Source organism: Bos grunniens, chromosome 21 (genome assembly GCF_055505025.1).
Source record: "Bos grunniens cultivar Pamir isolate PY7600 chromosome 21, Bosgru_T2T1.0, whole genome shotgun sequence".
Lineage (NCBI taxonomy): Eukaryota > Metazoa > Chordata > Mammalia > Artiodactyla > Bovidae > Bos > Bos grunniens.
The window spans coordinates 1,097,470-1,120,832 of record NC_141185.1 but is presented as its reverse complement, the minus strand read 5'-3'; the positions used below and the strand labels follow the sequence as shown (position 1 = coordinate 1,120,832).

Genomic DNA, 23,363 nt, shown 5'->3' with positions numbered 1-23,363 from the left:
TTCCACGTGTTCTCACCTCAGACCAGAGGCAAAACGCCTCCGTCGCCCCATTTCCAACAAGGCATCTGTCAACAGCATGGACACCCATGTGTTCACAGACGTGGGGAACCCGAGGGGCCCCGGGGTAGGGGTCCCTGGCGTGGCCCGCCCCCCGCCCCCCGCCCCCCGGCCCAGTCTGCATAACAAAGGAACAGCACCTGAAGAACAAGGGAGGCCAAAACGTTTAAGTTATTAAATCAAATATACAGAGTGATTCATTTAATATGTACATATGTACAGAAATGCACTTTCACGAGGAGGGGCGGCCGGGGCCGGCAGGTGGGCAGCAGCCAGGTGCCCGCGGCAGACGTTGACAATCGCGAGGGAGAGTCTGTGAGAAGGCACTTGTCACAAGCGTCAGTACTGCCGCCGCCCGGGGGACGGAGCAGTCAGGAAGGGCACTTCTGAAAGCACAGTTGAGAGATCTCTGGAGCGAGCGTCGCGGGCAGCGCAGGCGAGGACGGCGGGCCGGAGGGGTGGGTCTGCCCGCGGCCTCAGGCCATGCCAACCGCCACGGGCCCCCTGGCGATCCCCAGCCCCACCGCCACCGCAGGCGCCCCCGACAGCCGCGGGCCACGCCAGACGCCGTGGGTCCCACCGGCTCTTTGGCCTGGAGCCACAGCGAACCCAGATGAGGAATAAAGAAAGACTCTGTAAGCAGCGCACCACCTCTGGGACAGACGTCCACGGACCTGGGGAGGACAGGCCTCCTCACTGTCTCCTGCCACACACGCGTGCGGCACCGGGGAACGTTACAAAAATAGCAACTCTCCAAGAACACGCCGTTGGTTTCCGCCTGACACTCACCGAATAATTTATACAAGGCTAAAGAAACGTAGAAAATAAACATTTGTTTTTTTGCTTTTGGTGTTTTTTCTTTTTTACACAAAATAAACTATGCGCGGCCTCGGCCTCCCATGGCCGGCGGGCGGCCTGGCGCCCTACTCCCGGCCGGCGCGGCGGGCAGCACTCACGCCCCCAAGCGTGCGGTTGTCCACCTTGGGGCCTGAGGCCCAGCGGGCCGGCCGCCCGGGCGAACGGCCGGGGTCTTTGGTGAACTTGTGCGCGAGGAACTTCTCAGCCTCGGGGGACTCGTCCTCCCCACGGCCCGGCTCCTCATCTTCCTCGTCCTCGCCGGCCCCCGCCGGCCCGGGCAGTGCCTCGCCCACCCTGCGCGGGGGTGGCGTGAAGTTCTTGCAGGGGAACAGAGCGTCCTTGGGGCCGCCGGGGCCACCCGGCCGCTCGATGGGGTTGCGGATGGGGTTGAGCGGGGCCCACTGGTTGTTGGGGCCCTCCTCCCGCGGCAGCCGGCTCCTCTCCCGCTCTTTCCTGCGCTTACGCATCCACCACACGCAGACGACCACGCACGCCAGACACAGCACGCTGAACACGCCGCACAGCACCGTCACCAGCAGACCTGGGGCGGGGGCACCCAGACGTCAGAGGGCCAGACGCCCAGTCCTTCGGCTCGTGGGGATGGGCAGGGCCCTAGATCAGGGCTGGGAGGTGGGCTGGGCTGGGAAACCTTCGCCGGCAGGTGCACAGGAGCTGCCACGTCCCCGGGGCTGGTCGGCCATGGGGCAGGGCGGGCAGAGGCCGCAGCCCCACCCCCCCAAGCCCAAAGGAACCCCACCCGCTCGCCCTGGGCCCAAGCGGCGCGCCCCTCCCGCTCACCTGTGGAGGACCTGCCCACAACGACCGTCTCCACCTTCACCTCCGTGACGGCCAGCAGCAGCGAGCTGTTCCCCCGCTGCGTGATGGCGGCCACGATGGCGTGTGCCGCACTCTGGATCAGGGTGCTGTCCGGCACGTCTCGGGCCGGGCTGAAGGACTGTGGCAGAGAACAGTGCTGAGGGGCCGCCTGCGCACTCAGCTGGGCAGCGGGAGGCCTGTGACCCCTCCCCACTGTGGCAGCAGCTGGGATAGCGGCCCGGCCCTGCGTGCAGCCCTGGGGAGTGCGAGACTCCTGCTCCGGCTGGCCGGTCCAGGCAGTGGCGAGGAGGGGCAGAGACCCTGCGGCCCCATAGCACGGCGGTCTTGGAGCAGCGTCAGGGGCTGGGGGCCTGGGGCCCTGGAGGAGGCTCACTGGAGGAGGGCTCTGGCAGAGCCTGGAGGTGCCCTACGCTGGGCAGGCCACGGGGAGGTGGCCATGGCCTGGTCTGCACTCCCACAGACCCCGCTGAACCTCGGCCCTTCAGGTGGGTCCCAGCCCCAGCCGGCCACGCCTGGAGTCCTGAGAGGGCTATAAACCCGCCACTGCCCTGATGCTGGCCCAACTCACCTCCACCACCCAGCCCCTCCCACGCCAACACCAGCACCCAGAGAAACCACAGCCTCGCCCGACCCCCGAGATGCCGACTCACACCCCATCTAGGAGCACGTTCACTGTGGGACCCGCAGTGGCGCGGGTGTGGAACACAGGTGGCCGCCCGCCGGCCGCACTCACCAAGGCCACCTCCACCGCGCTGGCCTCCGAGGGCGGCCGGTCGCAGAGCAGGACAAGCAGGCGGTCCCGGGCCGCGGCCCTTGTGGCTGGCAGAGCACGGATGCCAGAGCAGACGGTGCCCACGGTGGTGCCCTGCCGGGTGGGCAGCACGTGAGCAGCGGGCAGCGACCGCGGCCCCAAGGGGGTCCGCCTCTCAGTGTGCGGCGGGACGCCACAACAGCCTGTCTGGGGAAGCAAGGGCCCTGGCTTCCCACGGCGGTCCGCAGCCCCACCCAGAACCCAGACGGCCTCTGTGGCCAGGGCCGGTACTGAGACCAGAAGGCCTTATGGGCAGAGATGAGGGTGGGGTGAGAATGCCCATGGAGCCGCGGGCCGGCCCCGCCCTCACGGGAAGGCCGCCTGCAACCCAGGCCCTGGGAATGACTGGACGAGTGGACATCTCGGCCCAGGCTGGCCCCTCCCGGCTGCCCCGAGCCCAGCGCTCCATCTCATCCGACCACATGCAGGCATGGGGCCGGGCGGCCAGCAGGGCTCTCGAGCCATCTGAGTGGCCACAGGAAGTAGGCCAGCAGTCAGGGCCCTGCTCGCTGGTGGCGTCCAGGGCGCGGGCAGCTCACCTGAGGCACCTGATCACGGTTGAAACGCAGGGTGAGGCGGGCACAGTTGTTGTCCAGGTGGCCGGAGCGCGGCTGGCATGGGGTGCTGGGCAGCGCGGGCTCCTCCGCACTACATGCCCCCCAGGCCGCGCAGGGTGGCTGCAGACACTGGCCCAGGGCCTTCTCCAGGCACTGCTGCCCCGGCGGGCACTGGGCGCTCAGGGCATCCGGCCGGCCAGCCAGCAGGCAGGGCTTCTGGCCGCACCACACCTGGGGGCACACGGACGGGACCCACAGGCAGACCCGGACGGCACCATGTGGGAAGAAGCACACCGTTGGTCATGAGTCCGTGAGCAGAGCGCCCCCTACCGCCAGGGCCCCACGGTGCCGTGAACAAAGCGCCCCCTACCGCCAGGGCCCCCCGGTGAAGGAGCCCAGCACAGCAGGGTGGCCCACGTCTTCCGGGGCCAGGTTCGCCTGTCTCCCTCCCCCCACATCCTCCCCGGGTGAGCAACAGGGTTGGGGGTGAATGATGGGGACTGCAGGCCTGGGGCGCGGAGGCAGCAGACCCGCAGGGCAGTGGGAGCGCGCAGGGCGGGTGGACAGACCCCACACCTTGCTGCAGTCTCGGTGGCCGTCCAGGCAGCGGCAGCTGTTGCAGTCCTCCACCCACGAGCTCCCGTGAGGGAAGGGCACGCCCTGCGACCAGCAGGACCTCCCGAACACGATCACTGTGGGCGGGAGAAGTGGGGCACATGGAGAGAAGGCTCCCCCGGACCCCCCAGCCTGAGCGTGGCCTCGCCAGCGGCATCCCCCACCTACCCTCCTGGCACCGCAGGCCGGATCGGCCAGGTGGGCAGCTGCAGCGGTAGCCATTGATTTCATCCACACACGTGGCCCCGTAGGCACAGGGTGAGGACTGGCACTCGTCGATGTCTGCAGGAGAGGGGCCGGGCACAGCGTCAGCGAGGCAGCAGCTTGGGCAGCAGGGCCCGCGCAGAAAGAGCAGCCCCGGCCAGCCTGGGCCTCAGGGGCCCCAGGGGCCTCTGAGCTGGGCCTGAGACCGCCGTCACTATCACCATCTGCCTCTAGGAGCTAACGGCTAACCCAAGCTGGGTCTGCCCCTGACAGGGTGCCCCCCAGCCACTGCTGGTGGGAAGCAAACAGCAGAACCGAGGCTCAGACAGAGCGGGGAGGCGGCTGTGACCACAGTGCGCCCTGAGGTCCGCGGATGCAAATGACCCCAACAGCTCCCAGAGTGGGAACCCCGCAACCCCACCCGGGGTGGGGACCCCAGCTCCTCACTGATGCGGCAGTCGGGACCCGCAAAGCCAGGCGCACACTCGCAGCGGAACCAGTTGACGCCATCCACGCAGACACCACCGTTGTAGCTGCAGAAGAGAGGGCAAGGGTCAGGGCAGACCAGCCCATCAGCCGTCCCACCACCGGGGGTCAGGGGAGCCCAGGGCAGGCCAGCCCACCACCACCACTCACCAGGGCAGGGGGTTGCAATCGTTGGTATCTGCATTTGAGGAGAGAGAGGACGGTGAGCCCGGCACTCCCCACCCAGGCACCCACCCGTGCCCGGTTGGGGGCGCCCCAGGTACACGGGGAGGGCAAGCAGATACCGCGCTGTCTACACCAGCCTGCCACGCCCAGGCTGGAGGATGTGGGGCCAGGGCAGCTCTGGGAGGACAGCCCGTCCTGGAGACCCACGCGGAAAATGGACTGTGTGAGCAAGACAGTGGCTGGCCGGAGACGCGCAAGGGCCAGCACCGACGGGAGGAAGCTCAGGGGAGTCAGAGGGGTTCAACCAGGCTTCCGCGGCCAAGCACAAGGAGTGGGTCGATGGGGCAGAGTCGGGGTGGGGGCAGGACAAGGAAGCAGGGGATGGGGTGGGCCCACACCAGCCCACGCCCACAGCCGCCCCCTGGTGCCGCCAACCCCTGAGCTCACTATGGGTGCAGGTGCGGCCCTCCCAGCCGTCCCGGCAGATGCAGGAGAAGGAGTCCCCACTGCCCACGCAGGTACCCCCATTCACACAGGGGTTGGGCAAGCAGCTGCTGTTCTTGGCTGCAAAGGAGTCAGAGAAGGAGAGCAGAAAGAGAAGGAAGGGCTCTCACCTGAGCCAGGCAGGCCGGGGTCCCCGCCCCAGGCCTCGGCCCAGACAGGCACAGCCCAGCCCCGGCCCTCACCGACAGTGCAGGTGCTGCCCTTCCAGCCCGGGGGGCAGGCACAGCGGAAGGTGTCCCCGCTGTCGTAGCACGTGCCGCCGTTGCTGCAGGTGTAGGCGTCACACTGGAACTCACCTGCGGGCACACAGCCACTCAGAGGCTGCCCGGAGCAGCGGGCGGCGCCCCGGCAGGCAGTGCAGCCCCCAGAGTGGCAGGGCATGGTGGGCACTCACGCGAGTGGCAGGTCTTGCCCTTCCAGCCATCGTCGCACATGCAGTAGAAGTCGTTGACCAGGTCGAAGCAGCGACCGCGGCTGTGGCAGGGATCGGGGAGGCAGTCGTTGGGATCTGGGGGCGAGGACGCCGGTCAGCGGGGGTCCCCGGCGTTCAGGGAGGGCTGCCCGGAGGAGGAGGCACCGGGGTGGGCCAGGGAGCAGCAGAGGAGCGGGGAGGGAGCGTGTGTACCCCTCTGCCCGCCTTCTCTATGTGCCGCATCCCAGTCAGCGGCTCAACACATGGAGCCAGGCCGACGCAGGGCACGGGACGCGGGACGCGGGGCGGGGTGCGGTGCGGGCGTGGGGCGTGGCGCGCTCAGCACCAGGAGGCACAGGCCCTGCGGCCGAGAGTGGGGCAGTGTGGCCCACTCACTGGTGTCACAGAGCTCGCCCTCCCAGCCACTGGGGCAGAAGCAGCGGAAGGCGTCCACCTCGTCGATGCAGGTGCCCCCGTTGCGGCACGGCTGGCCCAGGCAGTCGTCGATGTCTGCGGGAGGTGAGCGTGAGCTGGAGCCCCAGTTGGCCCGGCCCCCTCCCGGCCCTGGTCCACGGCTACTCACTCTCGTGGCAGTAGGTGCCCGTGAAGCCGCTGTCGCAGACACAAGAGAAGTTGCCCCCGGGTTGGCTGATGCAGTGTCCGTGGGGGCCGCACACGCCAGAGGGGCCCATGCCAGCCACCCTGGTCCCTGCCTCAAACCCGCAGCCATCGACCACTGCCACAGAGACAAAAAGGGTCAGCCCTACCTCTGCAGAACACGGCCACCCCTCGCCACAACCCCACTCTTTCGGGCCCAGCCCACACTACACCCATCCCTTTAGGCCCCGTCCCTGCTGCACACAGGCCTGCAGGCCCCGCCCACCGCACCCACCATTGCAGGCCCCGCCCACAATGCACTCACCTCTACAAGTCCCGCCCACTGCACCCTTTCCTGCAGGCCCCGCCTACAAAACACTCATCTCTACAGGCCCCGCCCACAGCACCCACTCCTGAAGGCCCCACCCACCGCACCCACCCCTGCAGGCCCCGCCAGGACAGGGCGCCCGAGGCTCAGAGCAATTCTTGCCGCCCATGTCATCCGGGCAGGCGCAGTAGTAGTCCCCCTCCAGGTTGTAGCACTGGGCCCCGTTCTGGCAGGGGCTTGGCTCGCATAAGTCGATGTCCACCTGTGAGGTGGGGACAAACATGAGGGTGCTGCTGGCACCGGACAATGGACCCGGGCTCATGTCTCTACACACAGCCCCTACGAGCGGTCCCTGAGACCCAGGCCCACTCAGACCAGCCAGCCAGGCCTCTGCAGACGGAGCCTGGAGGACGGCCCAGCTCAGCCCGTCCGGACCCCTAGCTGGCCGGAAACACCTGGGTGGGCCAGGCCCCGCCCTCCGCCCCGCCCTGGGGCAGCCCTCTTCCGCGGCCTCCCGGGGCAGCATCCGGCCTTCGCCCCTCCCACTGGCAGGAAGGCCAGCTCCCGGCCACCCCTCCAGCCTCCACGGTGCTGTGAGCCCCAGCTGTGGGTCCTTCTGAAGAACCACCCCAGGCTCCAGGACACAAGACAGGATCTGGTGTTCACACCCCGCAGCTCACTCCTCTCCCGGGTAAAGACAAAGCAGGTCAGCGGGGGTGTAAGAGTGAGCCTCTCCTTGTCAGACCCGAGAGTGATACCCCCAGCCCACCCCAAGGCCCCTCTTTCAGGGGCCTGCAGACTCCACCCCGTCACGGCCACCTGCCCTGCATCCGCGTGAGAACCAGCCAAGGCACAGGGTAGCCAGTGGACCTGCCAGGCCTCCAGGCCACCCCACCAGGAGGGGCTGGTCCTGACAAGCCGGGACCCTCCGCCTCTCCCCTGGCCCTGCCCAGCCAGGACTCTGGGGCTGGGGTCTCGGTCTAGTATTGAGCCTGGGACATGCTGCAGGGCCAACCCCCACCGTGGCCCCTCCCGGCCACTCGATGGGCCACCCGTGGCAGCTGCTGGGACCGAGGGGCAGGCAGCACGCATAGGCCTCACCTCGCAGAGCGGCCCTGAGAAGCCCTGGGGGCAGTGACAGCGGAAACCATCGACCAGGTCCTCACAGAGGCCCCCGTGGCAGGGGCTGCTGGCACACTCATCCAGCTGGTGCTCGCAGTGCCGGCCCCCAAAGCCCCGTGGACACACGCACTGGTAGCCATTCACCAGGTCCTGGGGAGGTGCGGGGCGTGGGGTGAGCCTCCCAAAGCCGCCCTCAGGCACCTGCAGCCCAACGCCTGCACCCCCCACAAAGTGTGCAGGCCCTCACCTTGCAAGTGCCGCCGTGCTGACACTGGCCCCGACAGTCGTCGACGTCTGCGGGCAGAGGCGCAGGTCACAGCGGGCCCTCCCTGCCCCCAGCCCTGCCCCCTGCGGCCCGCCCACCCATACTGACTGATGTGGCAGTTGGCGCCCTTCCAGCCCGGGAGGCAATCACAGTAATAGCCACCAATCAGGTTTTTGCAAGAAAAAGCATTAAGGCACGGCTTCCCTTCACACTCATTGGCGTCTGTGAACGAGACAAGGGGGGCGATGGGCCCGCAGCCCTGGCAGCACACGCAGCAGCCGCCGCAAGCACAGCGCACAGCATGCACACACACCCCGGCCCGCGGGACCCCTTACCCAGCTGGCAGGTGGCCCCCACCCACTGCTCCGGACACACGCACTCAAAGCCGTCCACCTGGTCCACGCACGTGCCCCCCGCCGCACACGGGTTGGAGGCACACTCGTCAATGTCTGCGGAGAGTCCAGGGGGAGGAGCAGGGATGATCGCAGGGTGGAGGAGGGGGCAGCTGGCCCTCAGGAAGGAGTGTGAGTACCCGGGTCTTCCCCTCGCTCCTCCCCAACCCCAGCCCCACAGGGATGGGCCGCCTCGCCCTTACCCTCCTGAGCCCCGGAATGCAGGCTGGGGACCCCAGAAGCCCTGGAGCAAGCTCTCACCCAGCGCACAGGTGGGCCCGCTCCAGCCCGACGGGCAGTGGCACTCGAAGCCCGAGGGCACCTCGTGGCAGGAGCCCCCGTTGGCACACGGGTTGGAGGCGCAGGCATGCTCGGCTGCATGGGGAACCACAGGGGTGGGTGTGGTGGCCAGGCCCCCACCTTCCACAAGGGCCCCCCCGACCCCCGCTGCACTCAGGCCAGAGGAGTGGGTCCAGCCGTGGCCGCCCTGACGTACCCCGCTCACAGTTCTTGCCCGAGTAGCCGTCAGGGCAGGCGCAGCGGTACTGGTCAGGCTCCGCGTTGATGCACGTGCCCCCGTTGGCGCAGGGGTGGTGGCTGCCACAGTAGTTCAGGTCTGGGGGTAGATGGTGCTCAGGGGACAGGCCTCGGCCCTCACGCCGCCCCCGCGGCAGGCCGCCACCCCCCGCGCCTTTGTTGCACAGCAGGCCACCCCTCACGCCCACCCCCCACGGCAGGCCGCCGCCCCCCGCACCTTTGTTGCACAGCAGGCCGCCCCAGTTGGTCTCACAGGTGCACTGCCAGGGCTCCACGCAGCTGCCGTGCACGCAGCCGGGGTACGGGACGCACTCGTCACAGAACCTGCCCTGCCAGCCGTAGCTACACCTGGGGAAGGCAGAGGGCCGGGAGGCCCTGCGTGTGACCGCAGACCCCGCGAGCGGGGGCCACGCCCAGGGTGGCGTGGGGACATGGCGCAGCGTCACGTGGGCCCCCAGGGCCAGCGGCCGCAGCCTTTGAACCGGAGCGGCCCCGCCCGCACGTCACGGGCAGTCCCGGCCGCTGGCCGCGCACGGTCAGCCGCAGCTGTCCAGTCACTCCTCCTGGAGCTATTTTGGGACACAGCCGGAGCGGGGCCCCCAGAGAAGGCGCCAGGCAAGGAAGGCTCTGCTGGGACCCCGGGAATGAGAGGGCCAGGTGCTGCCAGGGCCGGCAGGCCAGCGGGCACAGGCCTCCTGCTGCCGGGAACCCTGGGCACAGCCCGCGACCTCGCCTATGACTCAGAGGCGGTCACTCTCTCCACGAGGCCCCAGCAGGGACGCATCTCACAGATGGGGACGCTGAGGCCCGTGGGCTGTCCCAGGCCAGCCCCGTGAGAGGCCAGATCCAGGGCACTTCCTGACCAGGGAGGAATCACCCGCTCCCTGGCCTCGAGAGACCTCTGGGCTCTCAGGCCATAACCCCAGGAGCCAGCCCTGCCCGTACTGTGGGCCAGCATCCTCTCCGGGAAGTCCTTCAGGAGGAGACGCAGAGGGACACCCCGGCCATCAGCACCGCCCCCTTGAGAGCCCAGAGCCCCAGGGAGAGAGGCCAGCGCCCTGTGCTCAACGCCCTGGGGCCCACCCTGACGGGACCCCCAAGGGGACCCCCCCTAGCACTCAAGGGTCCTGTGGGATGGGGTGACGTCCACACCACCACCCGTCACGTGGATTTATTTTTGTAAAAGGGAAGAGGCACGGCCCTTCCTGGGCTGCCCCCGACCCCCCGGCACCCAGAAGGGACGCTGGTGGTGCAGGACAGGGAACCGAGGCTGCCGAGAGGGACTCGGCCGGCCAGACGCGCGTGTGGGACGGGGGATGCAAGCCCGGGCCCCCTCCAGGTGAGAGGGGTCCCCCGGGCGTGCTCTCAGCCCTGGGTGGGGCCACCTCTTCAGGCCCCCGTGGCCCCGGCTTTCCTGGCCTGCGGCTCCAGCAGCTCGGGGAGGAGGCGGCAGGAAGGCACGGCCATCTCCGCGGCATCCGGTGGGGGTTGTCCTGAAACCTGAGCCCAGGGCCACCAGCAGCAGCTGGGCCTCACCCACGGAGCCAGAGGGAGGCGAGCAGGGCTCACCTAGGGCCCTGTCCGGGGAGCCCTGTGCCCCCCACCGCCTTCCCACAGGGCCCACGTGGGGAGTGGAGCGCTAGCCTCCCCTCTGCCCGCCCCGGTCACTGGCCACCCGGGGCCAACAGCTCACCCCAAGAGCTCGGTGCCAAGGGCTGGGCCAGGCCCCAGCCCTGCCACGCTCACAACCCAGCAGGGAAGGGTCTGCCGGACTCCGGGGCTCACGCCTGGGTCAGAGGGCAGGGCTGCAGGAAAGGCCTGCCCCAGGCAGACAGCAGCCCTGCACCCCGTCTCCCACACCGAGGGTGCTCCTGGGGTGCCTGCCCCTTGAGACGGGAGCCCGCCACGGGCCAGGCCCCTGGGCACCTCTCAGCCCCGCTGCTCTGAGACCACCACTTAACTCAGCTCAAACCCGGCAGACAGAGTGGGTGAAGCCCTAGACACAACCCCCCCTACCCTGACGCCGGGTCCCTGGGCAACCTGCCCACTTCCCTGCCCGGGACTGGAAGATTCGCTCCACTTACCCCTTCCCAGGCCACAGCCACCGCAGGATGAACAGAGGGTGCCCCCATCCTGGCTCCCAAACACTGCCCTCCCAGCCAGAGTCAGCGGGGCAATTACCAAACTTCCCTGCCCAGCGTCCTTATCGGAAAATGCACCCACCTCCCAGAGGGAATCCTGATGAGTCAGACCCAGAGTGGGGAGGAGGCTTCACTCACCCCCTGCTCCTCTGTCAACTGGCATCCCCCCTGAAGGCTTCACCCCCGAGGGCGTCCGCCTGGTCCCCGGGGCCCAGCTCCCAGGCCATCGGCGAACTCCTGGCACCCACCTGGCTCCCGCCCTGTAGAGAGCCCCCTGGCCGCCCCCACCCCTTCTAGCCCCCACTCCTCCCCGCCCACCCTCGACCCCACTCAAGCCAGCAGCGATTCCACTGCCCCTCAACCAAGGTCTGCGGCCCAGACCCCTGGCTCTCTGGTTCCCTCTGAACCCCCGCCAACATGTCTGGGACCCCCTGCCCCTGCCAGCTCCTTGCTGTCCACCGGCAGCAGCAGGAACCCCAGCTGGCTCCCCCGCCCTGCCCGCCCCGCCTGTACGCACACGGCCCACGTGCATCCCTAGCCAGGCCTCCTCCCACAAACCCGGGCAGGGTGGGCAGCACTCCCACGACAGCAGCTGCTCTCCCGCCCGCTGCGCCTGGGGCCGCCCCGTCAGTGGCTCAGGGTACCAAAGGCGCTCGAGCCCCACTCTCCTGCCCCAGGACGCCCACGGGGGCGGCCCCCACACCCACACCGGACAGCAGCCTCTGCCTCCTGGCCCGCCCCGTGGGGCCTCCTGGCTACCCCCAGGCCTCTCCCGTTCCCCACCTGTGAGCACCACCCTGCACCGCCTGGACCGCGCACTCCTGCCCTGGAGCGGCTCTCGGCCCAGACCAGAGGTGTGGAATGTGTGGCGGCCCTGCCCACCAAGGCTGGTCCATGCCCTGGGGCACACTCGGGCTCCAAGAGCACGTGCGGCCTTCACCAACAGTGAGCCGCACACAAGCAGGGCCCATCCCACTCACGTCGCCTGTGTGCAGCCAACTCTGTGCGGGAGCGAGTGTGTGCACGCTCAGGAGGCAAAGAGGACCTGGCGCGGGGCACTCACCTGCACTCCCCGGGCACGGAGCACCCCCCGTGGAGCAGGTTGCATCCCTGTTTACACACGGCTGTGAACGGAGAGAGCAAACAGACCCCTGCAGCGGCCACACACCGGCCTGCGGCCGTGACACAGGCTCTGGGGACAGCCCCCCGCGTGGCCCCCCACCCTCCGCGGGGCACCGTGCGTCCTCCACGATGCCCCCACCTGGCCCTCCGCTGGCCTCCGCTATGCCCCCAGTGCTCCCGTAGCCCCGCCCCGCTCACCCTCCTTGCACTCCTTGCCCATCCAGCCGTCCATGCAGGCCTTGTTGCCATACTGGTCACAGGTGTAGTGACCGAAGAAGTCGTTGCGGGGCCGGCAGAACTTGTTGCAGGTGGGGCTGTAGTAGTTCTCGTCACAGCGCACGCGGATCTTCAGCTCCAGGTGGGCCACGTGGCCGCTGAAGTGCAGGCTCTTCCAGCGGTCCTCGGGGTTGATCATGCCCGCGTGTGACACCCGGTCGATCAGCAGCTCCTCTTGGAGGGGGAGCAGCAGTCAGCCGGCACGGCCGCTGCCCCGCAGGAAGCGCAGGACTGGGGGGCCTCCCGCTTGCGCCTGCGGCCAGCCTGTCCTGCCCGAGGCCCCGCCCCGCCCCGGGCTCTGCACGCTTCTCACGGCTGCAGTCAAGGCCGCCCCGTCCCCGCAGGAGCCACAGCACTCACTGCTGCCGTGTCTCTAGATGAGCCTCCCTGGGCCCGAGACCACGGACCCGGCAACCCGAGGGCTGGGCCTCCCTCCAAGCCAACCTGCTACGTGGCCGGAGCTGGCAACCACGGTCACGGGGTCTCCCTACACGCGTGTACCGGTTTAGAAGATGGTGCAATAAAATGCTAAGAACCCTCACCCCACAGCCGGCTCCACTGACCGCTGCTCTCCGCCCGCCCCTCTGTGTTCCCATGGCATCTCCACTGCTGGGACCCAGCTTGGTCTAACCCAGCATCCAGCTGCCCATCTGACGCTGTCCAGACACAGAGCGTCCAAACAGCGCTCCAGCCCATCCCCACGACAGTCTCTCCGCCCCGCGGCCACCCAGTCAGCGGGCCCCGGGCCTCGACCTTCGGAGCGAGCAGAACCCCGCCCACCCCACAGGCCACCCCTGGTCCCAGCACCCTGACTGCTACACAAAGCTCCCCACCTGTCTCCACCCTGGCCCTGCAACCCACCCTCCACGCGGCAGGCTGAGCAACCCGCCTCGGAGAAGAAGCCGGTGTCCTCACAGGAGCCACGCGGCCTCCACGAGCTGACCCTGGCCCGCTAACCTCATGGCAACCCCTCCCCTGCCCACAGGCTCTGGGCTGTTGGCACTGGCTGTCCCCTACCTGTCTACGAGGAACCTCTGCCCACCACCACAGGCCCTGTGGACTCTGTGCAAGGCAGGCCAGCCAGCAGCTAGGCCTCCAAAGAGGCCCACCGAGCCCTTCACCAGGGCGGAGAGGGGCCCACACAGCCAGAGAAAGCTCTCGGCGGTGACCCACCCCACTGAGCCACGGCCAGGCCCCAGAAGACCGGCCTTGGGTCTGGGTATCAGCAGGAGGTCACAAGAATGCCAGGGACGGCCCAGGTGCGGGACCTCGAGGAGGACGCAGGCCTCCTGCCAGAACACAGGCGAAGCCAGGGCAGCACAAGCAAGTCCCGAGCGCAGCAGGGCATCCTGGCGGCCAGGGCAAGAGGGGCAGAGACCTGCAGGGCAGAGGCGGCTCCCTGCCCGCTGTGTGCCTTCTGCCCCAGCAAGCAGAGGACCAGGAGCCTGGCTACGCGCGTCTCCGTGAGGAGGGAGGCCCTGTAGGCAGCCCCCCGGGGACCCTCAGGGGCTGACTCACCATCCGGGGTGGTATCGTTGTCCCAATCCCAGGCCTCCACGATGAGGGTGAAGGAGCGCTGTGGGACGGGGAGGGCGGGTCAGGCTCCTCCGCCCACCCCAGCCGGCCAAGCCCCCTCTTCCATCTCGGCCCAGACCCCGAGATGACCCCCCAGAGCAGGGACGCTGCTCCTTCCAGCTCACAGAGACTCAGGGGCCTGGACTCTGGGCTCCTGCAGCCTGCCAGCCAGCAGACCAGGTCAGGCTGCAGAAGAGACAGTGACCCACATGGGGCAGCGGGCAGAGGGCGGGCACAGCCGAGTGGCCTCAGCCTGAGGTCTCGGGTGGGCTGGGGCCAGAGGGGGTCGCGTGGGAGCCCAGGGTCCTCCAAGCCCACTGGGAGAGTTGATGCCCAGTCACCAGGCTGTGGGGCCGACCTGGGTGGCCCGAGCACTGGAGCTGCCGTGGGACACGCGAGCTCACAGTGAAAGGGAACGCTGCTCAGTCGTGTCCGACTCTTTGTGATCCCGTGGACTAGACAGTCCTGAAGTCTCCAAGCCAGAACACTGGAATGAGTAGCCATTCCCTTCTTCAGATCTTCCCAACCCAGGGATCGAACCCAGGTCTCCCACACTGCACGTGGATTCTTTACCAGCTGAGCCACCAGGGAAGCCCTTAGTGAAGGTCCAGGAAAAGCGGCCCCACTTCACAGATGGGGAAACTGAGGCCCAGGGACGGCCTGAGGCAGCCTCAGCAGTGCTCACTGCCCCCCACTGTCTGGCCCTGTGTCCCAGGCAAGGGATGCGGTGAGTGACAGGGTAGCATCACTGAGCAGCCCAGGACCACCCTCTGCCCTACCCCACCCTACAAAGACCACCAGGCACAGGCAGCGACCCCCTCCCCATGCCTTCCCTGCCCGGGACCCCCTCACTTCCACGGCTGCCCCTGCCCAGAGCCCCCCTACCCCAGCAGCTGCCCAGAGAAGACGGGCAGGAAAGAAGACGCCATCGTCCACCCTTCTAAACCCCACCCCCATGGGGCCAACCCCAGGCTGTGAATCCTATTCCCGAGGGTCCCCGAAACCCCTGCCTCCCTGCTGTCAGCGCCGGCCGCCAGGCCATCAGGCCTGGTCCAGGCTGCCCGCCTCCTTCAAGGGTCCCCAGCAGCCACCACGGCCTCCGCTCCCCCATCCACAGGAGCCCCAAGGACCCTCAGAGCTCTGTCCACATCTCCCCCACTGCCCAGAGCCTTCCTGGGGCTGCCTGCGGCTCCCGCGCTCCCCACAGGCATCCAGCACGACCCCGCCACGGAGCCCTTGCACACACAACGTCCTCCCTCTGCCTGGAATGACCCCACGAGCCAGCCTTCCCCGGGTCACTCCACTCCTGGGTGCAGCTGGAGCACCCAGCTCCTCCCCAGCAAGCACTCACTTCACCCACCATCCACCCACCCATCCACCCATCCATCCATCCACCATCCACCCATCCACCCACACACCCACCCATCCATCCATCCACCCACCCATCCACCCACCCACCCATCCATCCACCCACCATCCACCCATCCATCCATCCACCATCCACCCATCCATCATCCATCCACTCACCCATCCATCCATTCACCCACCCACCCATCCACTCACCCACCCATCCATCCATGCATTCACCCACCCATCCATCCACCTACCCAGCCAGCCACCCACCCACCCATCCGTCCATCCATCCACCATCCACCCACCATCCATCCACTCACCCATCCATCCATCCATCTATCCACCTACCCACCCATCCATCCACCCACCCACCCACCCATCCATCCACCATCCATCCACCCACCCACTCATCCATCCACCATCCACCCACCATCCATCCACTCACCCACCCATCCATCCTCCATCCATCCATCCACCCAACCCAGCATGCACCAGGCACAGGCCTGCCTCTGGGTCAGTGGATGGGTGAGAAGCCGCTGTACTAAAGGGTGTCAGGGTAGGCTTTGGGGAGGGTGCTCGGGAGGAAGCATCCCAGGCAGGGGGACCACAGGCAGGGCCTTCGGCTGGAAGAGGAGCAATGCGGGGAACAGGTCTCAGGGTCAGACTGCGGGACCACTGGCCCCTGTGCCAACTGTGGTGCCAGCGCTGAGCAGAGTGGGTAGCTGCCAGGTGGGTGTGAGTGAGGGCCAGGGGCTCCTGGGGCTTCAGCGGGCATCCTGGCCACACGGGCCATGAGGGAGAGCATGGGAGGGGGCGGGGCAGGGCCCAGGGCTGAAGCCCTTGCAAGGCAGGCCGAGGAGCGCCCCGGCCCCAGGGTGCCCAGCCCACAGGGCGTGAGAGCCCACCTCCCAGCACCTGCGCTTCGGAAAGCAGGGAGCTCCTCCTGGCTCCCAGGAAACCCCACGCCAGCCACCCAGGTAGGGTTACCGTCACCTTCACCAGCACCCGAGGCTCCGGTTACCTGCCCCTGAGGGGACGTGTGCCCGCCCGCCCGCCCACCCACAAGGGCCCCGCCGCCCACCAGCTGGGCTCCTGCACCTGGGCGGCAGGGAGGCACCTGGGGAGAACCTGAGCTGGGGGGCAGGGCACCAGGCTGGGCCTCCGCCTCCTCCCAGTTGGCCTCCAGGACTCAAGTCTCCTCTCTGCAAAGAGCAGCCTTCTGTCCCAGGGACAAGCCTCGTGGGCCACGGGCTGGCCGGGCTCTGTGGACCCAAGACCCTACAGAACAGGAGGGCCCCTGGCCAAGCGTAGCTGGGCTGCCAGCCTGCCCAACCTTGAGAGGCCCCCAGCCTGCTGGCCTTCTTCCCTCTTCCAGAAAGCCCACCCCAACCTGCCTGCGCCAGAACCCCATCCTGACCGCGGGTCCTCCTGGCCCACCCCCAAGGCCAGGTCCCGACCCGCGGTCCGACCCTCAGAAAGTACGACGGGCCGGCAGCCCCAGTGGCACAGGGCACCCCAGGCCCAGGAGGCAGCACTGACTGCAGAGCCTGGGTCCGCGGGCCCCACCTGCTTCCTCTCCCGCAGACCCCGCATCCGAGCCGGGCCCCCCGTGGAGCAGAGCAGGATGCGGCGCCAGGAGCTCTCAGCGAAGATATGTTTCCTGAAACCTGAGCTTTGCAGAGGCCCAGGTCTCTGCCTCCATTGTCACCGCAGGGGAGTGGGGGGGCCACCTCTCCCCAAGCTGCTGGGCCCAGCGGGGTCACGACAGGAGGACTGGACCGCAGGCTTCCCCACGGGAACCCGGACGCCCACGCTCCGCACCGGGGACCAGGCAGGCCGTGCCTGAGCGTGCCCAACCAGCCCACTGCAGCCAGCAGCACACAGCCTGCCAGCACCTCGTCACACGCACCAGGCAGGACCATGAAGTCGAAGATCAGATAGACCCTGGTCATACCAGGACGCGTGACGAGGCCTGGGGCCGCGGACCCTGGCTCAGGCCTGAGGATTACAAGCATTTGTCTCCACCAAGAAGCCCCTCGCTGGCCCAGGCCGCCCTCACCCAGACACGACCCCTGGGAGGGTCCCCGGAAGCCACAACTCCTCCAGAAGCCCCTGCCCAGACCCCCCAGTGACCTCCCCCTCTCCACGGTGGAGCCTCACTCTCAGCTCCGCCCCCTCAGGGCCCAGGGACAAAGCCCTAGCCTGTCTCTGAGTGCCCACTGGCTGGCACTGCCCGTCTGGGGCCCCTCTTTGCCCAAGAGCCCCACCCTACAGCCCCAGTACCAACGCCTGGGCCAAGACCCCTGATCCGAGGCAGGTGAGCCTCTGCTGAGCGGGACCCCTGGCCCCTGGGACAGGAAGGAAGGGAAAGTGAGCCCCCACACGGACAAAAGAGGCAGCAGCCCTAGGCACCGCGCGGGGAAGGGGCCGGGGCCGCCTTCGCCCCACACCAGCCGTGGGTCCTCGGGGGGCAGGGAGCACCAGGAAGACGTCATCTCACACCGTCAAGGACAGCCCCAGGGGCAGCCCCTGGCCTGGCCCACCGCGGAAAGGCACTCACGCCAGCGTGCGCATCCCACCAGGCCGCACCCTTGGATGTGCCCCAGGGGCAGCCCCTGGCCTGGCCCACCGCGGAAAGGCGCTCATGCCAGCGTGCGCATCCCACCAGGCCGCACCCTTGGATGTGCAGGCCCTTGACTGGCCCAAGGCCCCCTGCCGACCCCTGAGCACAGCGCACGGGTCCCTGGTCCTCCTCTCACTCCAGCCTGGCCTTCCACGAGCCGCCGCAGCCCCCCCAGGCCAGCAGTCACCCCGCAGACACACAGTGCACATACCAGGATGGGGCCTTAGACCTGGAGGCCAGGTCCTGAGGTCTTGGAACCAGAATGTGAGCCAAGGAGGCAGGCATGGCCTCCAGCTGGGCAGCAGGCCCTCAGTCAGCAGGAGGCCCCAGGGCCACGCTGCGCCTCCATTGGCCAGGCCCCCCAGGCCCCCGTGAGCCCCCAGTAGCCACTGACTCACCCAGGGAGGGCACACACACACGTGATCAAACATGGCCTCCACCTTGTTGGCTACGAGCCAGCTGCCAGGGCCAACCGGGTGTCATCCATCTCCTGGGGACCGGTAGGACACGTGGGGGCATCCATGGGGGGGATCAGGAGAGGAGGGGAAGTCCCACACCCAGACTGCCCGCACCTGCCCTCCCCTCCCCTCACCCAAGACCCTGGACACACCTCTTTCCAGAAACCTGAGCCCGAGTCCAACCTGAAACCACGCAGAGCAGACAACACGGGGACTCCAGGGCCCGCGCAGCCAGGTACGGGTGCAGAGAGTCCCCCAGGTGCCTCGCCTGGGGCACCAGGATAGAACGAGAAGGCAGTTGTGGGGGGGTGGGTCAGGACTGCCTGAAGGTCACTGGAAGGGCTGGAGAGTGCAGAGCCCAAAGTAGGTCCTGGTCCGCCCTCTCCAAAGCCAGGGCCAGGCGCAGGCTGGCTCCCCACACTCCTGGACCCCCCGCCATTTCCAAGGCCCTGCGCACACGACCTGCTCCAGGGTCCTGGACAGAAGCCCCTGCGCCCCGCCCTCTCACGTGAAGCTCCTGAGGCAGGGCCCAGCCCCTCCTGAGTCCCCAGGGCCATAGTGGGCGCACCGGGTTCCAAACTCGTGCCAGCTCACGGGATGGAGCTGGACTCGCAGGGGGCAGAGGCAGTGCAGCCACAAGGCCGCTGCCGGCCGAGCGGAAATACCAGGGCACTGGCATCACTACACGGGCCATGGGCCCGGCAGCCAGGCCACGCTACCCGTGCGGAGGGGGAGACAGGAGCGGCCCCCCAAACGCACAGCTACCCCGCTGCCCCACCCTCACCACGGGCTGGGCCACCAGCCCCTCCTGGGTGCGCCCAGCAAAGTGGAGGGCGGGGACCTGGCCCAGCACCTGCCCCTGGTCTGCAGGCCCCTGCCTGGGAGACCCGGGCCTGCCCCGTCCCATTCCATGCCTGGCCGGCCGGTGGGACCAAGAGCGTGAGGGACACGCGTCGGCCCGCCACATTCCTGCAAGGCCTCCCTGCCCCCATGCCCACGGCTGCCAACTCGAGCAGAAAACACATCCTCAGGTAGCGATTTCGAACCGCGCTGGCCCGAGCCCAAGCGCAGATGACAGGCTGCGGGCCCTGCTCAGACCTGCCTGCCGCCCACTGCGGGGGCGAGGGGGCTGGGCTCATCCCAGCGCCCGGGGCCTCCCAGCCTGCCCCTGCCTCCCGCCTGTTCCACCCCAGGGACACACTCCCCACCTGCGGCCTGGGGGTCCAGGGAGACTGCAGAGGCCCCAGGTACGTGGGGGCAGGGCTGTGGCCAGGGGTCAGGAAGCAGGGGGAGGGGGTAGCCGTGAGGCCTCCTGGCCTAGGATACGATATGGAGGAGGTGCCAGCACGGGGCTCAGAGCTGGGGGGGCGGGGGGGCAGTGGGGGGCCAACCTCAGCCTGGCCTCAACCCCCAGTCTCTTTCAGAACCACGGCACCAGGTGGGCATGTTCTTGTGGCCTCCCAGTGGCTGGCCGAGCCAGAGGTCCTTGGTCAGAAGGACAGTCCCTCAGTCAGCCTGGCACCCTGCTCTGGGCACTGTCCACACACAGACACACCCCAGCTGCCCGGACCTGCCTCTGCACCCTGAGACCCCACTTAGCAGGGGCCTCTCTCCTCCCTGCCCCCACCCAGTTCCCTGCGCGCACAGCACAAAGACCCGGGAGGCCAGGCTTCGGGCCACATCGGGCAGCTGGAGGCCTGGCCTGCCGCAGCCCCCACCCACCGGGGCCCAGGACAGCCCACTGAGATGGACCGCATCCCTGCCAGCATTCCCAGGTCCACGGCTCCTGTCTGACAGGCGGACCTCAAGCTCCTTCTCCAGAAAGAACAAACAAAACCCAAAATGCAAGACAGAAAGGTGCTTAACAGAGAATCACAGCACCAAGGCCCCTCGAGGCTGGCTCCCCGGGTCTGGACCAGCGGCAAAGGCTGCCACCAACCCACGAGTACGAGGTCCCTCGGCCCCCCGCCTGAGCAGCCCCCCACCCCCACCCATCCAGGAAACGGCAGGGCGGGCGCAGGCTGGCCGCGGGCCCGGGCGGCTCCGCCGGGGCCTGCCCCGGACCAGCCCCAGCACGCGCGGTGCACATGCCTGCGCGGCCTGCCCGGGCCCGAGGCGCCCGGCCGCGCCTCCGCACCCAGACAGACACGCGCAGGGCGACGCAGGCACACGCCGCGGGCCGCCCCGCACGCGGGCCGCGGCCACCCCGCCGCGCTGAGACCCCCGCGCGCCCACGTGGCCGGGCGCGGACCCCGAGGCAGGCGCCCCCTGCCGGCCCCGCCCCGCCGTGCCCGGGCGCGCGCGGCTCGCGCGCGGAGCCGGGGCCGCAGGTGCCGGGGAGCCAGGGGGGCGGGGGGGGGGTGCCTGGAGGCCGGGGGGCCGCGGGCAGGGTGGGGCCGGGCGCCCGGAGAGGGCAGCGCGGGAGGAGCAGCACCTACCGGCCAGGCGAACTGGAACGGGATGACGACGAGCCCGGGGTCCTGGTCGCCGCCGGCCCGGGCCCGCGCTCGCGCCCGGTCCCCAGCCGCGCCCGCCGGCGGCAGGTAGAAGGAGTTGCCGCCCAGCACGGGCGTGGCGCCGTGGCCGTAGCTGCAGGGCCCCGTGGGCGTCACCTTGGCCTGGTACTCCTTGAGGCACACGCGCACGTACGTGTCGCACTCGTCGTGGCCGCAGCCCCCCGCGCGCGTCGTCCGGCCGCCGCCGTCGCAGCAGGCGCCGCTCAGCAGCTCCCCGTTGGCGTTCCGTAGCGCGCTCAGCTGCAGCTCGAAATAGCCCATGGGCCGCGCCGCCTAAAAATAAGGCGGAGGGACAGCGCGGGGAGGCGCGGGCCGGGGTCGCCCGCTGCGCGCCCCGCCCCCGCCCGCCGGGCCGCCCCGAGGGCTTCCGAACCGCGGCGCCCGCGGGCGGTGCCGCCGGCCCCGAGGGCGGCGCGGGGCGCCCCGTCCGCGCCCCTGCTCACCTGCACGCAGAGCGCCAGCAGCAGCAGCAGCCGCCGGGGCAGGCGCCCCCGGCCCCGCGCCCGCATCGCCGCCGCGACCCCGCCCGCCGGCCCGCCGCCGCCGCCGCCCCTGCGCGCCGGGCCCCGGCCTCCCAGCGCCCGCGCGCCCGCCCGCCCTCCGAGCGCCGGCGGCAGCGGCAGCAGCAGAGGCGGCGGCGGCGGCGGCGGCGGGCGGGGTCGAGGCGGCGCCGCGCGGGCGCGGGCGGCGGGCGCGCGGGGGCGGCGGGCGCGCAGGGGCGGCGGCGCTCGGGCTCGCAGGCGGCGGCGCTCGGGCCCGACCCGGCTCCCTCCCGGAGGCGGCGGCGGCGGCGGCGGCGGCGGCGGCGGCGGCGGCGGCAGCGGCGGCGGCGGCGGCGGCAGCAGCGCTCCGGGCCTCGGCTCTGCGCGCCCGCGCTGCGCTCGCCCGCAGCCGACAAGTTCGGGCCGAGACTGACAGCTCGCTCGCCCATTCGTCACCCGCGCACCTGCATATGCATGAGGGGGCGGGGCCGCGCCACGGGGTGGGGCGGGGGGGCCGGGGGCGCCCGGGATTTAAAGGCGGCGGAGGGCGCCTCCTGTCAGCGCCTGGGCCCGGCGCGCGCCTCGCGGGGCGCCCGGCGGCCGAGCGGTGGGGCCTCCGCTAGCGCCTCGGCCGGAGCCAGGAGAGCGGGACCCGGCGCCCCAACGCGGCCGCGCCTCGCCGGAGCCTCGCCGGAGCCCCGCCGGGTCTCCGGAGCCAGGGGGTGGGGCGCCCCCTGAGGTCACCGCCGCGGTCCCCTCCCACCGGTGCGCCGCCGCCGCCGCCGCGCTCCTCGCGGTCCCAGGGAAGAGGCTGCCTCCTGCACAAATCAGGGCTCTATCCTACTTGGGGCGGGCGCGGCCCTACTACGTGCCCCCGCCCCCGGGAATACCTCCCCCGCCACTCCCGCCGCAGGGGGCGCTGCTCCCCTCGGACGCCCGCCCCACTGCCCGCAGGTCGGAAGCCACGGAACTAACGCTCTTCTGCGCGGCCCGTGTCCAGCTCTACTCTGGTGGCAGAGGGGACATCCGAGGAACGTCCGGGATGGGGGTCGTGGTTTGGGCGCGGACGAGGGTGCGAATAAAGGACGGTGGTGCAAGCCCCAAAGGACAAAGTGAAGGCCGCCCAGAGAGGCTGCGGCTGCTGTCCTGGTCGCCAGGCCCCCGTATCCCACCCCCTCATCGCCTTATTGCCCTCTCCTGGAGTAACCTCGCCTCACCTCCCCGGAGTCATGCCAAGGCTCCGGGTCTCCAAACACCCCTTCCTCTCTGCCAAACAGGGTCCCTTCCAAGGCTGGAGATCGCCTTGGCCGTTAGGGATACCAATTTGGTCCAAAGGGGTTTCCCCGCCCAACCCCGGTAGCAACTGGGCTTTCTTCCATCCCTGGCTCCTCCCGCAAATTTGCCCGCGGCCCTGGTTTCACTGCCCAGGCCAGAGGTCCAGCCCCTAGGAGCCTAAAGAGCTGGGCCTGACTGCTCCCTCCAAACACCCATCCTGACCTGAGCTCCTCTGTAGGTTGGGAGGGGGCAGGACACAAGCCAGGCCCCGCCATGCACAGCGACCCCCACCAAATAAGGGAATGTGAGCGCTGTTCAGAGCCTTCCAGTTGCTTCCTGGGCAGCGGTTACCGCCTGTGGGGGCAGGGGGTTCATGGAGAGAGGCTCCCCGCCCCCCTGCTCTGGCCCAAGGGCAGGGACGGAGTCCTGCTGGCCGCATCAGGGACGAGCAGCCCCTGCACCATCCCAGGGGCAGAGCTCCATCCTGGCCCTTGCTTGCTGCCTTACTACCCACTGTCCTCCAGCACTTACTCAAACCATGAGCAAGGTGGACACAGCCCCTGCCCACCCACCCGTGAGTGGTTCCCAGTGGGGCTGGTGGAGTGGGCAGAGAACTTAAACAACACAGAACAGCAAACTGTACTGAGTGAGGCACGTGGGGGTACCCTGCCCAGTAGGCCTGCTCAAACCCAGTGGGCAGGCCAGGGTTGGCCAGGGAAAGTGGCTGCAAACAGCACATGCAAAGGCCCTGGGGCTGAGGAGGAGGACTCGCCCTGGCAGAGCAGGTGAGGGCCT

The 23,363-nt window shown here is 69.3% G+C and overlaps 1 protein-coding gene across 7 annotated transcripts; it reads right to left on the bottom strand.

Moving 5' to 3' along the window:
- Positions 1 to 222: 222 nt before the first annotated feature.
- Positions 223 to 21,413, bottom strand: JAG2 (jagged canonical Notch ligand 2). 7 transcript variants are annotated; one of them, XM_086362681.1, is made up of 26 exons: positions 21,255 to 21,413; positions 20,734 to 21,084; positions 13,805 to 13,862; positions 12,209 to 12,460; positions 11,952 to 12,012; positions 8,965 to 9,095; positions 8,707 to 8,826; positions 8,472 to 8,585; positions 8,154 to 8,267; positions 7,927 to 8,040; positions 7,801 to 7,847; positions 7,533 to 7,703; positions 6,543 to 6,693; positions 6,090 to 6,242; positions 5,903 to 6,016; positions 5,489 to 5,602; positions 5,277 to 5,390; positions 5,038 to 5,154; positions 4,576 to 4,603; positions 4,387 to 4,472; positions 3,904 to 4,017; positions 3,697 to 3,812; positions 3,103 to 3,351; positions 2,486 to 2,617; positions 1,714 to 1,870; positions 223 to 1,456 (listed from the first exon to the last, which is right to left on the bottom strand). In XM_086362681.1, exons 1-26 carry the CDS (start codon positions 21,318 to 21,320, stop codon positions 981 to 983), a joined length of 3,720 nt encoding a protein of 1,239 aa, XP_086218807.1. In that variant the 5' UTR covers positions 21,321 to 21,413; the 3' UTR covers positions 223 to 980. The 7 variants fall into 7 exon arrangements, 5 of the variants coding, with proteins under 5 accessions (XP_086218807.1, XP_086218806.1, XP_086218808.1 ...); XM_086362680.1 differs by lacking the exon at positions 7,927 to 8,040 and having other exon boundaries at positions 21,255 to 21,411; XR_015149344.1 differs by lacking the exon at positions 7,927 to 8,040 and having other exon boundaries at positions 868 to 1,456; positions 5,489 to 5,568.
- Positions 21,414 to 23,363: the final 1,950 nt, after the last annotated feature.

Excerpts from the sequence above, each read along its gene's own strand:
- JAG2 (XM_086362681.1), bottom strand. The coding sequence starts at position 21,320 with ATGCGGGCGCGGGGCCGGGGGCGCCTGCCCCGGCGGCTGCTGCTGCTG. Across the intron at positions 8,041-8,153 it reads GGGGGCCACCTGCCAGCTGG|ACGCCAATGAGTGTGAAGGG; the intron begins GTAAGGGGTCCC and ends TCTCGTTCACAG. Across the intron at positions 5,391-5,488 it reads GGGCAAGACCTGCCACTCGC|GTGAGTTCCAGTGTGACGCC; the intron begins GTGAGTGCCCAC and ends GTGTGCCCGCAG.